Genomic DNA, 14,438 nt, shown 5'->3' with positions numbered 1-14,438 from the left:
TCTCTCTTACATGCTGGATTACAGGAGCTTTCTATACATGGAAAAGTTTGCCAAAGAACACCACTCTGGTCTCACACAATAACTGATTTCTAATACAGCAGTTGTACTACGACACGTTTGAGTTAAATGGTTCTGAAAAAACTTTAAAAAAGAGACGGTTTTGATACATAACACTAGCAATAAAAACCCAAATGCAGTCACTTCAATGGGGTAGAAGAGAATGAGCGTAAGATAAAGGGCCAGGATCGCCAGAGTCTGGGGCGGCTTGGAGGACCCTCACTCCATCTGCCCATAGGGAGGCAGCACAATATATATATAAGGTACTATTTTCTTTGTTTTCTAAAGCAGGGGTCTCCAACCTCAGCAACGTTAAGCCTGGCGGATTTCAACTCCCAGAATCCCCCAACCAGCAAGCTTGCTGGCTGAGGGATTCTGGGAGTTGAAGTCCGCCAGGTTTAACATTGCCAAGGTTGGAGACCCCTGTTCTAAAGGATTGGGAAGCAAGGAAGGAGAGGAGTTATTAGGTCTAGGAGTAACCCTATAGAGCAGTGTTTCTTAGCAACTTGAAAGATGTGTGGACTTCAACTCCCAGAATTCCCCGGCCAACATGTGCTGTCTTGGGAGAATTTTGGGAGTTGAAGTCTACACAATCTCCCAAGTTGCTTGGATTGAGAAACACTGTTGAAACGATTTTGCAAATCCCAATTTTAGTAAGCTCCCCTCCTGACACCCCCCCCCTCCATGAACACACAAGGGTTATATGAGCTCCTGAAGTAGAAGATAACAGTGCAACAAATGCTTCTTATATACGTTTTGTTAAAAACCACCATACTGTTTATAATAATACGGGGGCAATGGCAAAATATTGAGAAAAAGAGCCGAGCATGAGACGCGCGCAGGGAGACAGAATGGGGTTTATTCCATGGGGACCCTCCAAGGAATGGACCACTTGTCCCATCAAGCTAGTTTCAAGCAGGGATGATAAAAAGATCAGTATACACACACAAGACACACATCCTCACTTGGATTGGAAGCACTTTGTCATGCCTTATCGGAAGCATGCAAAGACTGTTAAGAAAAAAATCATTCAAGGAACGGGCGTTGCACTTGAATGCGGACATTTTTTGGAAGAAGTTAAGTTGCACCTTTCCAAAACCGTTGACGAATTCCAAACTTTCATTCCAGGTAGGAAGTCACAAAGCGAAAACAACTTTCTCCTCTCTTTCTCTCCCTTTTACACCGAAAAATATTATTTGGGGTTGTTTCGGGAATCCACAGGTGAGCCAAAATCAGAACTGAAGTTCTCATCAGATGCAAAGCTGAGCTGCCAAAACAGGCTGAGTCTCTTCCACATTTGCAGGAAACCCCTTAAAATCCAATAGCGGGATTGTGCAAAACCTTACGATTCCTGCAATCAGGGAAATATTTGCCGGGGTGGGTGAGCCGGTCGTCCCTAAACACACAACCACAAACATAACTGGCACGCAGGTATGGAAAAAGCTGAACAGATCCCTGGAAACTTAACAATAGTTTCTTTAAAAAAAAGGGGGGGGGGAGGAGTATCAGAAAAGCAGCCCTTTTGAGGAAACAAGCTAGAATTCTTTTGGGTACATCCAGCTTTTTTTTCTCCCTCTGAATTTGAAAGTAAGAAATACTGCCACATAAGCTGGCTGGGGAAAAACTCACAAGAAGCTCCCATACAGTAATAAACAGCTTCCAAACCGTGCTTGAAGGTAACTTTTTATTACAAAAAAGAAAAAAGAAAAATATGAGACTATAAATGACTTGTATAGTTTGATATTCATGATTTCCTCCTCATTTGGGAAAATATATATATATTCAATGGCTCCAGAATCTATAGATCAGTTTCTCAACCGCAGCAAAACTCTGAGGTGTGGACTTCAACTCCCAGAATTCCCCAGCCAGCAAAGCTGGCTGGGGAATTCTGGGAATTGAAGCCCACCTCTCTTAACATTGCTGAGGTTGAAAAACACAGTTATAGATTCTTGCAACTAGGTGGGAGTGTTTGCTGCATTGAGCACTTTTTCCTCACCAATAACACCCCCCCCACCACAAATGCCACAATTTTTCCCAGCGGGTTTCCAAGATCCGACCCTGTCAACAAGGGATGTTCCGTACAGACATTTTAAAACCCACATGCCCAAAACTTCCCATGAGTGAAGGAAGAGCCAGTCGGAGGGGGGGGGGGGAGGGGGGGGAGAATAAGATCATTGGATTTTCACACGGAGCCAACGGCCGAGGTTAGGAGGAAAATGGGGCCATTTCGAAGCCGAAAGAAAAGGCAGCTGGAATTACAACACTCTTGATTTCCAAAACAAAAAACCCGGGAAACGCACACCAAAGGAAGCTGGAAGTGCCGAAGGGACGGTGTCCGTTGCCAGCAAGGAACACACCCGAACAAGGAATGGGTTGCAAGGAGTGAAAGGAAGAGGAACCCCCCCCTCTCCCCACAAAATAACCCCCCCCCCCATCAATTTTATCTTGTTTGAGCCGGGAGAACGAGCTGTTTACAGCAGCGCCCACTGCCCCCTCCCTACCCCACCCACCCACCCTTCCCTTGAATAAAAAGCAAACTGGGAAAAAAAAGAAGAAGAAGAAGAAGAAATGCACGGCAAATAGACATCTTGAAGGTTTTTAAAGAATAAATATTTTTTTTTTGTAATTAAACATTATGCAAACACGTGCCACGCTTGCTCCTTTTTTTTTTATCCATGCATATACGCTATTTACAATTTTGAAAAATACTGTGTTGTCCTCTTTTGTTTTTCGTTTTCGTATTTTTTTTTTAAAAGTCATATACAAAGTGGGTTTTTTTTTTTTTGTTTTGTTTTTGATTTTCCTTGTTTGGTGCCCCTTTCCTCCCCCCCCCCTCCCCGCCCTCCCCTCCTCCTCCCCACCTGACCCCAAAAATCATCTTTACAATAAGCCAAACAACATTCACCACCCATGAACTGGTGTGTATTTGTTACAGAGGGGTGGGGGAGAGGGGCAGGAAGGGAGGGGAGGGGGCGTAGGGGAAAAATCTCATACCAAAGTACATCAAAAACGGCTGGTCGGACATGAACAGCAGCGTCAAGAAACTTGTTTTAAATTTCATCGGTCGTATGCAGAGGAGGAGAGAGAGAGAGAAAGAAAAAAAAAAGTCAGCTCAGGGAAGGAAGCTACGAGTTAAAAGTCGGAAGGCTGCTTTTTGCTTTTAGTGCGTCTGTCACACTGGCCACCTAGAATACTGTTGTACAATGGTTTATCTACCTTTTTTTTTTATTACAATATAATTTACTTAAATTTTTTTTTCCATTAACAAAAAGAGAAAAGAGAGAAAAAAAAAAATGAAACAGAATTCCGGTACTACAGACCAGCGGTGTAATAGGCGTGGTGCCCCCTTTTGTGTGTGTGTTTGTGTGTGTGTATGTGGGTTTTTGTCTGAATGGTATGAGCACTCTAGATGGGAAAAGATTTTTCAGAGTTCGTTTTATGCAGGCCACTTTTCAGTCCTCGATATATTCCCACAGGTCCTTTTCATAGCCTTCATGCACATGTTGCAGCAACACCCTTCGTCGACTCTCGCAGTATCTGCAAGGGGGGGAAAAAAAGGGGGAGGCGAGCGCCTTTAGATGCCAAGGCCGAAACATTTCGGGGGGAAAAATACATTTAAAAGCAACGAGGTTTTGCCTTTGGGTGGAGTTGAGGAACTGGGCACATGGTCTTGCCAGTCACATGCAAATAATTCTTCCTATGCAGTTAAAACGGTCTCAACCTTGACTACTGGTATAAGACGCACCTTTTTCCCCCCAAAAAGAGGGTGAAAATCAGCTTCTCAAATGGAGGTTTCAGAGGCTGAAAAAAGCATCAGAAACAAAGCTTCGGAAAAAAAGCCTCCGAACAGAGCTTCAGAGGATTTTTTTTCTGAAGCTGTTTCAGAGGCTTTCAGAGGCAGAAAAGAAAGTTTTTTCTGAAAGGGGGTTTCAGAAGCTTAAGAGGGAGGGAAAAAAGCAAAAAAAAAAAAAAAAAAAGGCACAGAGCTCACAACCAAGGAACCTGTTGCTAAAATTCACCTCTGGAAACAGCTGATTGGGGGTATTCCGGGAGGCCGATCCACCTGCCAATCAGCTTTTTTCTTATTTTCCTCCCAAAAACTAAGGTGCATCTTATACTCCGAAAAATACAGTACTTTAAGATGTCTGGACTTCAACTCCCACAATCCTCCAGTCAGTCATGTTTTGCTCTAGTGCTGGGTTCTCCTAATTTGGCAACTTTAAGACTTGTGGACTTCAACTCCCACAATCCCCCAGCCAGCATGGCTGGCTGGGGAATTCTGGGAGTTGCAGTCCACATGTCTTAGAAGTAGCCACGGTTGAAAAATATGGATTTAAGAGGCGCTGACTCTATTTTACAAATCCATCTAGCGATTAAGATCTGCAGGAGCAGTCCTTCTGCAGATGCTCCCACGATTATTCAGCACAACGGAGAAACCATTTTCATGATTAGCTTCCAGATTTATAGAATATAATCCTTCAGGAGCTGAATTGGGCCTTCAAACTCTCAATAGAGGAGCAAAGCACTTCTTTCGCCCACGTTTTAACTGTTAATTTAATTCCTATATTGCACGTTTGGGGTTTTTTTCTTTTTTGTTTTTCCATTTCAACAGTCTTGAACATTCGCTTGAATCAAAAGTGGCCACCGAAGGAATAAGTTTCCTGCCCATTCAAATCTTCTACAGGTGAATTCAAGATCAATGGTACATATTTTTGAGCCGTGCTGTCTGAAACAAAGGGGGTACCTGTATTTATCTTGCACTTTCTGCTTTATATCCTGCAGCGAGTCTTGAGATATATCTCGTTCCAGATACCCAGAAAGGACCTCGGTAGCATTTTCCAAGTCTGCTTGATTATTCTAAAAGTGAAAAACACTCCGATAAAACTTTTAACTCTTTTGGTTAAAAAAAAACAACCCATACACATCAGAATAGTGATTTGTTCTGACCTAAGCTTCCTTAGAGAGTATAAAGCATAATCGTAGTCCCGCAAAACCTCTTTGATTTATACGGCTGTAAATTACTTTCATTTACAGTCCGCAAGACTTGATAAACAGTCTTTTCAGAGGAAGGTTATCAACAGCCACCTATCTCACGTGGAATACTGCCAGAGAGCTAATTTCCAGACGCAGAGCAAGGCCAAACTTGGCACAGAGTAGCAGAGAAGCGGAATGTCAGCCTTCAATCCTTCCAAAGTTGGTAAAATGAGGCCCCAGATTGTTGGGGACGATAGGATGACTCTGTAAACCACTTAAAGAGGGCTGTAAAGCACTGTAAATCGGTATATAAGTCTTAAGTGCTATTGCTATCGTCCTTCCTTCTGTAGTGGTGCAATGGTTAGAATGCAGAATGTTAGAATTGTAGACTTACTCTGCCCACTGCCAGGAGTTCGATTCTCACTGGCTCAAGGTTTACTCAGCCTTCCATCCTTCTGAAGTCAGTAAAACGAGGACCCAGATTGTTGTGGGGGGCAATAGGCTGACTTAGGGCTGTAAAGCACCGAGAAGCGGTATAGAAGTCTAAGTGCTATTGCTATTTTTATTCTCCCAACCAAATCCAGGGCAGTTAGACAAGCGTCCCAGGAGATTTCAAGGGCACCGAAGGGGCCTCTTACCTCAAAGATAATGGATTGGTTATTCTTTTTGAGGTAGAAGGCAAAGACGTAGGTGTACATGAGCGTGGCACGGCACTGGCAGAGGACGTCGACCGCTTTCTTCAGGAACTGGACTTCGATCCAGGACATGTTGTGCTGCTGCATCTCTTCCATCTTCTGCTTGACTTGGGCGTAGAGTTTGTGCTCAAAGCGCAAGCTCTGCATGTGGTTCATGTAGCGGTTGCAGTAGAAGAGGTACCTCTGAAGGGCGGCTCTGGAGCGCTGCGTTTGATTCCCCATTAGCGAAATGGAAAAGCGAGAATTAAAGCAGAGCAATCCTTAGAGGCTCCCCTGGGGCAAAGGAGGGATCCCCGAGGCAAACGGGGCAGGGGGGGCAGAGGAAGGGGTGGGGGGCAAGCCTTGGCCTCGTTCAGCAAGTACTCCAGGGGAAGCCCTGAATCTGATACCCTGGGGTACCACCTGACACAACTTCCCCTTCCAGCACAAACCCAAAAATAACTTAAATAACTTGGTGAAGTGGCTCAAATTTCTTAAGGTCACAGAGACACGAAAAGATTTTCGAGCTTGCTTGGTAGCCAAATTTTATTTAGGCGCAGATGTGTTTTATTTATGGGTGGCTGAAAAATGGTTGAGGCTCAAGAGGATGAGCACGGCACAAAACATCGTGGGCTGCCCCCTGACATCACTAGAATGAAATCGCCAGGACTCGCTGCCTGAGAAAAGTGAGGAAAATCCTCAGGGATGATTCACACCCTGGTCAGCACTTCTTTACTCTCCTACCAACCGGGCAGGAGATAGAGAAGCATAGCCAGTCGTATGAACAGGCTGAAGAACAGCAACTAACATCATAAGCATATAGTATGATAAGACTTGCAGGGCCAGCGCAACGTGTTCATATCGGTGCAATATATTATCATGTAATGTTATGCACATGTTGTGCGTTGACAATAAAGGATGAATTGTTAAGGATGGGGAAAAGAGAAAAGATGATCCCTGCTATAACCCCAAATCGTAGCAGAAGGCTCCCAGGCAGTCTGCAGCCTAGAGAAACAGCTTTCATGATTAAAAAGATCTGTAAACTGCCAAGAGTTTCTTAAAGATTGGGTGGTCTATAAATGGGAATAACAGGCTTTTTCATAATACTAAAGATCTAACAGATTAATTTTTTTTCCCATGAAGATACATGAAAAGAAGATCTTCCAGGCAGAAGGGATGGTGTGCAGCCAGAATGTCAATAAAAGAAAACCACATAAACAGCGACAACATCCAGTGTACCAAGTCTATCCACAGCAGAACATCTCAAGAAGAACTGCTTTGAGGAAAGAAAGGGGGAAAGCATAACAGCTTCAATGGCCTCCTTGTACGAATTAGCCAAGAACTCTGACATCAGAAAGCAATAAATAAATTGGCCGCTTGTTGTGGGTTTCAGGCTGGAAGCTCACCCTACTCCACATTCTCCATCTGGTCAACTAGAGAGAGAGAGAGACTAGCAAGCGGTCAACAGCTTCCTGATGCAGAGGGTTGCCAAGAGTGATGAACTCACCTCTTGGGCATCTCTTGCTGCCTTGGCATCATCCTCGTTGTAGCGGTTGCAATTGTACCTGAAAGAGGTTTGTGAATATGTAGATTTCTAAAACGATCCCTTCTTATTTATATCTGTCAGGCCAAGTTCTGGATTCATTCATTCATTCATTAGCATATTACTGTAAACAGGACAAAATCTCTTTTGTGGTCAGCTTAGAGAAGTGTTTCTCAACCTAGATAAGTGGACTTCAATTCCCAGAATTCCCCAGCCAGCAAGAAGAACCACTTCAGGTCCAAAACATCCTTCAAAGGATGCCAAAAAACGGTGGGAAACAGAAGTGAATTTCAAACTCAACCATGCTGAGTTGATCAGGCAGAGAACTGTGCTTTGCTCAAACTGATTTGGAATTATTCCCTCCACAACTTCTTCCACATGCTGGCTGGGGAATTCTGGGAGCTGGAAGTCCATGCAGCTTAAAATTGCTAAAAGGTTGAGACAAACCAGACTAGGGTTTCTCTGAAGCTCCTATCTTCTCACCACAAGTAATAGAGAGTTTATAAAAATATTGTTTTTTCATCCATATGCAGCAATTATCTGTTGAGGCTCGCTCCTCCTACAGAAAAACGTTGCTAACCATCCAACAGCTCCCAAACCCCCATAAGAATTTATTCAAATGTACCAGGCAGATCCATGCGGCTCCCATGGGCCGAGACACACCCAGCAAAACTCTGCTTTACAATTCTGGTTCCGACAGACCATGTGGTTGCAGCCGCCATCTTTTTCGATGGTCACGTGACATTTGGGACACTCCTGCAGACAACAGGAAGGGTGGTGAGATCAAAAAACCAGCAGGGCATTATTCATCCTATTTAAAACAGCATTATTATTAATCACCCCTATTATTAGTAGGAAAAAAAAGACTTAAAGGAGATAGTGGAGGGCGGATGAAATTAAAAGGCTCCTTGGATTGCACTTTTAGCTGTCAAATGGCTTCCCGCCACTGCCTTAAGCAGCAGAAAAAGTTGGTCTTGTGTAATGAGAACACAACCAGTAAGAATTCCACTGCTTCCAGCTCAACTTTTATAGAAAAACCTTCATGTGGTACACGCTCTCTCTGTGTCGATTACCAGTAGATTAATCTATTACTAATTTTCTTTAATTTATAAATAGGCCTTGTAACAAGTATTTCTCAATCTGAGCCATTTTAAGATGTGTGGACTTCAACTCCCATGCTGGCTGGGGCATTCTGAGAGCTGAAGCCAAACACAACTTAAAATGATCGAGGTTGAAAAACACTAGCTTGTAATATTAAATAAATTCTGAACGCATTGACAAGCCCTAGAAGAAGGGTAGTGAAGATACTTTGTTGTTGTTGTTGTTAGTTGGGAAGTTGTGTCTGACCCATCGCGACCCCATGGACAACATTCCTCCAGGCCTTCCTGTCCTCTACCATCCTCTGGAGTCTATTTAAGCTCACCCCGACTGCTTCAGTGACTCCATCCAGCCACCTCATTCTCTGTTATCCCCTTTGTCTTTTACCCTCAGTCTTTCCCAGCATTAGGCTCTTCTCCAGGGAGTCCTTCCTTCTCATTATTTGAGTTTCATCTTCAGGATCTGGCCTTCTAAAGAGCAGTCAGGGTTGATCTCCTCTAGGACTGACCGGTTGGATCACCTTGCAGTCCAAGGGACTTGCAGGAGTCTTCTCCAGCACCAGAGTTCAAAGGCCTCAATTCTTTGGCGCTCATCCTTTCTAAATATCTAAGAAGATACTTAGCACCTGTCTATTGAGGTAAGGACCACTGTAGTCCAGCATTTTTGTTTCTGTCTAACAAAACGCTGCCAGGATGCTCATCAGAAGAAAACAAACTCATCCCACACCTTTGTTTCCCCTACTACTGTGTGTGGATAATAAGTCTGAGTCTACAAATTCTCCAATCCACCTCTCCTTCCTGAATTTATACAAATCCCTCTCAAAGCAGTCCACATTAGTGGCCATCGCCCTGTCTTGAGGCCATAAAGTCCAGAGGTTACTTATGGGCTATGTAAACAATATTTTGAATCAGGTATACCAAATGGCCCCGATCTCACTATTTTGAGAGAGTAAAACTCGTCTACTTTCTCCCCCACACACACCTTAACCACTTCCTCTTCTCCGCCAGCGACAACGAAAGACTGTACAGAGTTAGTTGAACAGCTTGTCTAAAAAGAGTAAAATGGGCCACCCGTTTTGAGATGGGGCCCATTTCCAGAAATCTGAGGTTAGAAAGGGCTGCGTATCTCGAGGACATAGGTCACGTTTTGCAATTTGCACAGAAGGGCTCGGTAAAAAATTTGCCTGAATCTTGGGAAAGGCACTGTAGATCAATACGGCAATGGATCAATTGCCAGATTAGAGCAGAAGACACCTTCCTGCGTTTCCAGAAATGGCAAAAACAAGTCCCATTCCTGATCTGAGTTGCCTTTAATAATTGCAAGTTTGTTAATTCTCCTCAGTTAAGACAATAAACTCCTGATATTTCAGCAATTAAAAACAAAACAAAACAACAACCCCAAAACCAGGCGTAATAGATACTGGTCCTTTTTTTTTTTTTTTGACTCTTCAGTTATTTGAATTGGAAAGAGAGGAAACCAAAGAGCTATTGTTTACAGGCAAAAATTATCGCTCACTATATGCAAAAGGAATTGTCAGACTTCACAGAACGTTCTTGTAAGGGAGAAAAGAGACTGTTATTGTGAGGGTGTCGAGCCAGAGAAACAAACCACCAAACCTTTGTGTTTGCTGCAATCCAATTCGAAGTTTCACTGTCATCATCACACTTCTTAATCCATTTCTTTAACCACTGTCCGGGAGAGAGGGGGGGAAAAAACCACAATTGTTCTAATGCCATCATTGTAGGATTCCTAAATTAAGAGTTTATCGGATGTAAGGGACTGCCTACAGAAATATGGGACAGCACCTTCAGGTTCTCTACAATAAGCAACATTGTAAAAAAAATTTTTTTTCCCCCAATTATTTTAAAACATTTAAGGAATAAATAACTACCTAAAACCAAAAGGAATCAGGCAAGAAAGAGCACAGCAGGATTTAAAATAAAACATCAATGAACGTAAAGTTTACAGCTGTCATAAAATTTAAAATTCCTGGCCTCGTGGATGAAAGATCTAGTTGAATATATACAAGTAGACTCATATCATCTTGAGAAACAATTGTAAAAAAAAATATTTACTTATTCAAGCCAGTTCAGGTCCAAAGCATCTTTCTCAGGACACCAAAAAAAGCAGTAGGAAATACTGTGTTCCCCCCAAAATAAGACCGGGTCTTATATTAATTTTTGCTCCAAAAGACGCATTAGGGCTTATTTTCTGGTTAGGTTTTATTTTGGGGAAAATAATAATAACAACCTTTATACGGTACTAAATGCACCCATCTGGCTCACAATCTTAACTGGGGCTTATTTTGGGGGCAGGGCTTATATTACAAGCATCCTGAAAAACCATGCTAGGACTTATTTTCTGGTTGGGTCTTATTTTCGGGGAAACAAGGCAGTTAGGAGTGAGTTTCAAATCTCACCATGCGGAGCTGATCGCACGTCTTCAGTTTATACAAAATTCTTTCCAATCAGAGAACTGTGTGTTTGTTTGCTCACCCCGATTTTGAGTGATTCATTCCAACTTCCTTGGAAAAGGGCTAGGGTGGGCCACGCAAACTATGAACCGGGCGGGAGGCCTGAAGTGGGCCTGAAGTGAAACCCTCTGCCTCTTGGCTTATTCTTCAAAAGTTATCCTAACTTTCATGTACTGCTGCTGCTATGCTGATCCCCTGAAGCCATATTACTTTCCTCTACTGCTACACGTGAGATGCAACCCAGAAAGCTAAAAAAGCTCACCTTGCATTTAACAGGATCATGCCAGTTCTCGCCACAGTTAAAACTGCAACAAACATTTAGAATATTTTTTTTTAGACAGTTTTCCAGTTAAGCAATACTTAAAAAAAAATGGAATGTTTTAAGATACAGAGCTTTGCTGTAACCCACAAGCTTAATTTATGACCGGCAGTCAGCAGTCTGCCTGTCCCCCCAAAATATTCAGTAGCCCGTGTTCCTTTGGGTTGGGGCTATCAGAGGAAGCCAAGGCTGATTTCCCCCCACCATGCCAAGGTACCAAAATCTAGCCTTGGTGCTCTTATCGTCCAACCTGCTTACCAAAACTGCCGGCCACATTTACAGCGAACGGGCTTAGCATCAGGATACTGTACTTTGACAACATGGTGGCAATCTGGAGCAGGACACCATTTTAACAGTCGATTGCACTGCAGGAAACAAAACCGACCATTGTTAGCACAGAAGAAATCTGAGAACAAAAACTGGCACAGCCTCACTGCTTTCAATTCGTGGCGGGGGGTTTATTGCAGGGAAGGCAGGGACAGATTGTGTCAGTTTTGGAAGCCATATTAGGCTGGAAGCTTCCGTGCTGCCACCTTCTCATGTGTGGGAAAGTAGGAGGGAGGGGGATTTAGTAGAGGAGTTGTCTGTAGACATCATAGCATTCTTCCTGTCGGTCAAGGTCAGGGAGATCCTGCATCTGGAGAAGGAGTGGTCAGAGTGAGGTCTCGAGATGGGACGGACAGTGATTGGAGCATGTGATCGTCTGAGGACTGAGGGGATGGTTTTGGGGGTTTTGATTTACTGAGGGAAAACCCAGACCTCTCAGATTCGGGTTTTCCCAGATGTGCCAATTTACCTATTCTAGTAAATAGAACTTCGAAAAATGCTTGCTTCAGAGTTTTTATTTGGAGTTGGGATTTTTTCTGGAATGCTGACAGATTGCACTGAAAGATGGCTTGCTAAGAGTCCATCCCATTCCCTTCTCTTGCCAGAAATCCTTTATCCAAAGCTTCATCCAAAGCTAGTGGAGACTAGCCTGCTGTTATTTTCTCTTCCTATTCAAAGGTAATTCCATAGCTTTAGTTAGAAGCAAGCCATAACTTGTCCCAACGGTGCTTTTCCAAAAGGCAACTTGGACTTTCTTGGGTTTTTTTTTTTCCTTTGAAAACGTTTCATTTTTCATCCAAGTAGCTTCTTCAGTTCTACTTGGACGAAGCTTCTTGGATTAAAAAGCAAAGGAAGGAAAGAGGGGGGAGAAAAAAAAAAGAAAGTCCAGTTGCCTTCAAAAAAGAAAGAAAGTCCAGTTGCCTTTTGGAAAAGCACCTTTGGGCCAACCATGTCCTTGGATGATTGAGATTTTCCATAGACAAGTCTTAAAATTCTGGAGTTGTTACATTTGGACGGCACCCAGTTCAGAAAGGTTGGACTAATCATTTCATTTCTCCAGAAGCATTCCACCTTCCACCAGATGTAATTCACAAGTAAACAATTTATCCGTTTACTCTTTGTTGGAACAAACTGGAAGTCAGAACGAATGCACGCACAGTGGGGGGGGGGGGGAAATGAGGGAGACCTAAAGGTTCATCCAAACGAATTCCAGCCTTCTTCATGCTTTCTTACTTAAGATTTAAATAAACGAATTCAGAACTGCAAGCAAGTTGGGTTGGAGAAGAATTGCTATCATCAATCAATCAATCAATCAATCAATCAAAATAGAGTTGGAAGGAACCTTGGAAGTCTTCTAGTCCAACCCCCTGCTCAAGCAGGAGACCCCATACCATTTCAGCCAAATGACCGTCCAATCTTTTTTTAAAAAAAACTTCCAGTGTTGGAGCACCCACAAGTTCCGAAGGCAAACCATTCCGTTGATTAATTGTCCTCACTGTTAGGAAATTCCTCCTTAATTCTAGGTTGCTTCTCTCCTTGATTAATTTCCATCCATTGTTTCTTGTCTTGCCTTCTGGTGCTTTGGAAAACAGGTTGACCCCCTCTTCTCTGTGGCAGCACCTCAAATACTGGAAGACTGTTCTCCAGGACTGGCCCATTCCTGCCTGTCTCTTCGTTCAACGACATCCTGTTGAGGCTGTGGGTTCAGCATCACACAACAGACCAGACATTCACAAAGCCGGCTGCTGTTGTCGAGATTTGGCACTTGTTGATTAACATCACTGACCTCTCACAAGTGCATAGTTACATGCACACTTTTCTGACAATTAAGATCTAAAGACTGCATGGTCTCTTGCACACCTCCTAGTATTTTGGAAGCAACCTAGTTTTAGCAGATATTATAAGCCGCCATCTAGATCTAAAGATGAATTTAATTCATTAACAGTCCTTTCGCGTTATTATGAAGATATGAGAAGCTAGTAAGTGGTTTCTCTCCAACTGTCAACCAAACCATGTGGCTAAAATACTTCTGTAAAACCGTGGCCTTCACGTGGACAGGGATTTTAGATTTGGAGCCAAAGCAATATTGTAGCTTTTAAAATGATGTCTCATTAGAGCCAGTTGTTGACCTAAAGACACTCACAACCATAATGGGTACTTGGCCATCAAATGCTGAGAATGGAACCAAAAAAGCGAACACCACTGATCAATCAACAACACCCCCACGTATTTAAATGGCTTCTAACATATCAAGGAATCCTAAAACAAATGGAAGAAATTCCCCTATACCAAGTCACCTTAGTATATAGTTTTAAACCGAACACTCACCTCTACAAAACTATTAGTTATTAAATGCTGGTACTTTAATTTAACTTTTGAATCTGTGATCAGGCGCCTACAAAGAGAAGAGAAAGATAATATTCCATTCAGAAAACCTTGTTCCCTTAGGGAGTCCAACCTTCTTACCCAATGAATGCGTTTTCGAGAAAAACAGTCTCCCTTAGCAATAAAGCCCCAATATTTAAAGGAGTGGCTCTCCCCACACTATCTTGCTGTGCATGGCCTTTGTTCTACCACAGCAAAAAAAATTAAATTAAATCTTTACAGGAAAGCTGGCCCTTCTGAAAGTGGCACCCTGACTGCAGAATGCCCCCTTCCTGAGAGGTGCCTCTTTCAAGATGTTTAATCAAAATGCAGTTAACACAGTGATAAGCCATCGTTGGGAGTATATATATATTACTGCATTACTATTAATCTTCTTGTCGTTCCTATCACCCATCTCCTCCCACTTATGACTGTATGACTGTAACCTTGTTGCTTGTATCCTTACGGTTTATATCGACTGTTTCCTAATATGGTTTGATTGCTTATTTGTTCCCTATGACTATCATTAAATGTTGTACCTTGATTCTTGATGAATGTATCTTGTCTTTTTATGTACACTGAGAGCATATGCACCGAAGACAAATTCCA

General features: G+C 42.8%; 1 protein-coding gene across 1 annotated transcript in view; it reads right to left on the bottom strand.

The window, feature by feature from the left end:
• Nucleotides 1-2,639: 2,639 nt before the first annotated feature.
• Nucleotides 2,640-14,438, bottom strand: part of ARIH1 (ariadne RBR E3 ubiquitin protein ligase 1) — a 29,194-nt gene continuing 17,395 nt past the window's right edge. Inside the window, exons 6-14 of the mRNA XM_034432581.3 lie at nt 13,794-13,860; nt 11,397-11,503; nt 11,082-11,124; nt 9,963-10,034; nt 7,874-8,004; nt 7,213-7,270; nt 5,670-5,930; nt 4,802-4,914; nt 2,640-3,594 (exon numbers count right to left, since the gene is read on the bottom strand). Of these exons, the coding sequence (XP_034288472.2) occupies nt 3,510-3,594; nt 4,802-4,914; nt 5,670-5,930; nt 7,213-7,270; nt 7,874-8,004; nt 9,963-10,034; nt 11,082-11,124; nt 11,397-11,503; nt 13,794-13,860 (937 nt within the window). The 3' untranslated portion in view covers nt 2,640-3,509. The remainder of the gene's footprint in view (nt 3,595-4,801; nt 4,915-5,669; nt 5,931-7,212; nt 7,271-7,873; nt 8,005-9,962; nt 10,035-11,081; nt 11,125-11,396; nt 11,504-13,793; nt 13,861-14,438) is intronic.

Source organism: Pantherophis guttatus, chromosome 13 (genome assembly GCF_059756535.1).
Source record: "Pantherophis guttatus breed Tessera chromosome 13, ASM5975653v1, whole genome shotgun sequence".
Lineage (NCBI taxonomy): Eukaryota > Metazoa > Chordata > Lepidosauria > Squamata > Colubridae > Pantherophis > Pantherophis guttatus.
This window is presented reverse-complemented; position numbering and strand designations above follow the sequence as displayed.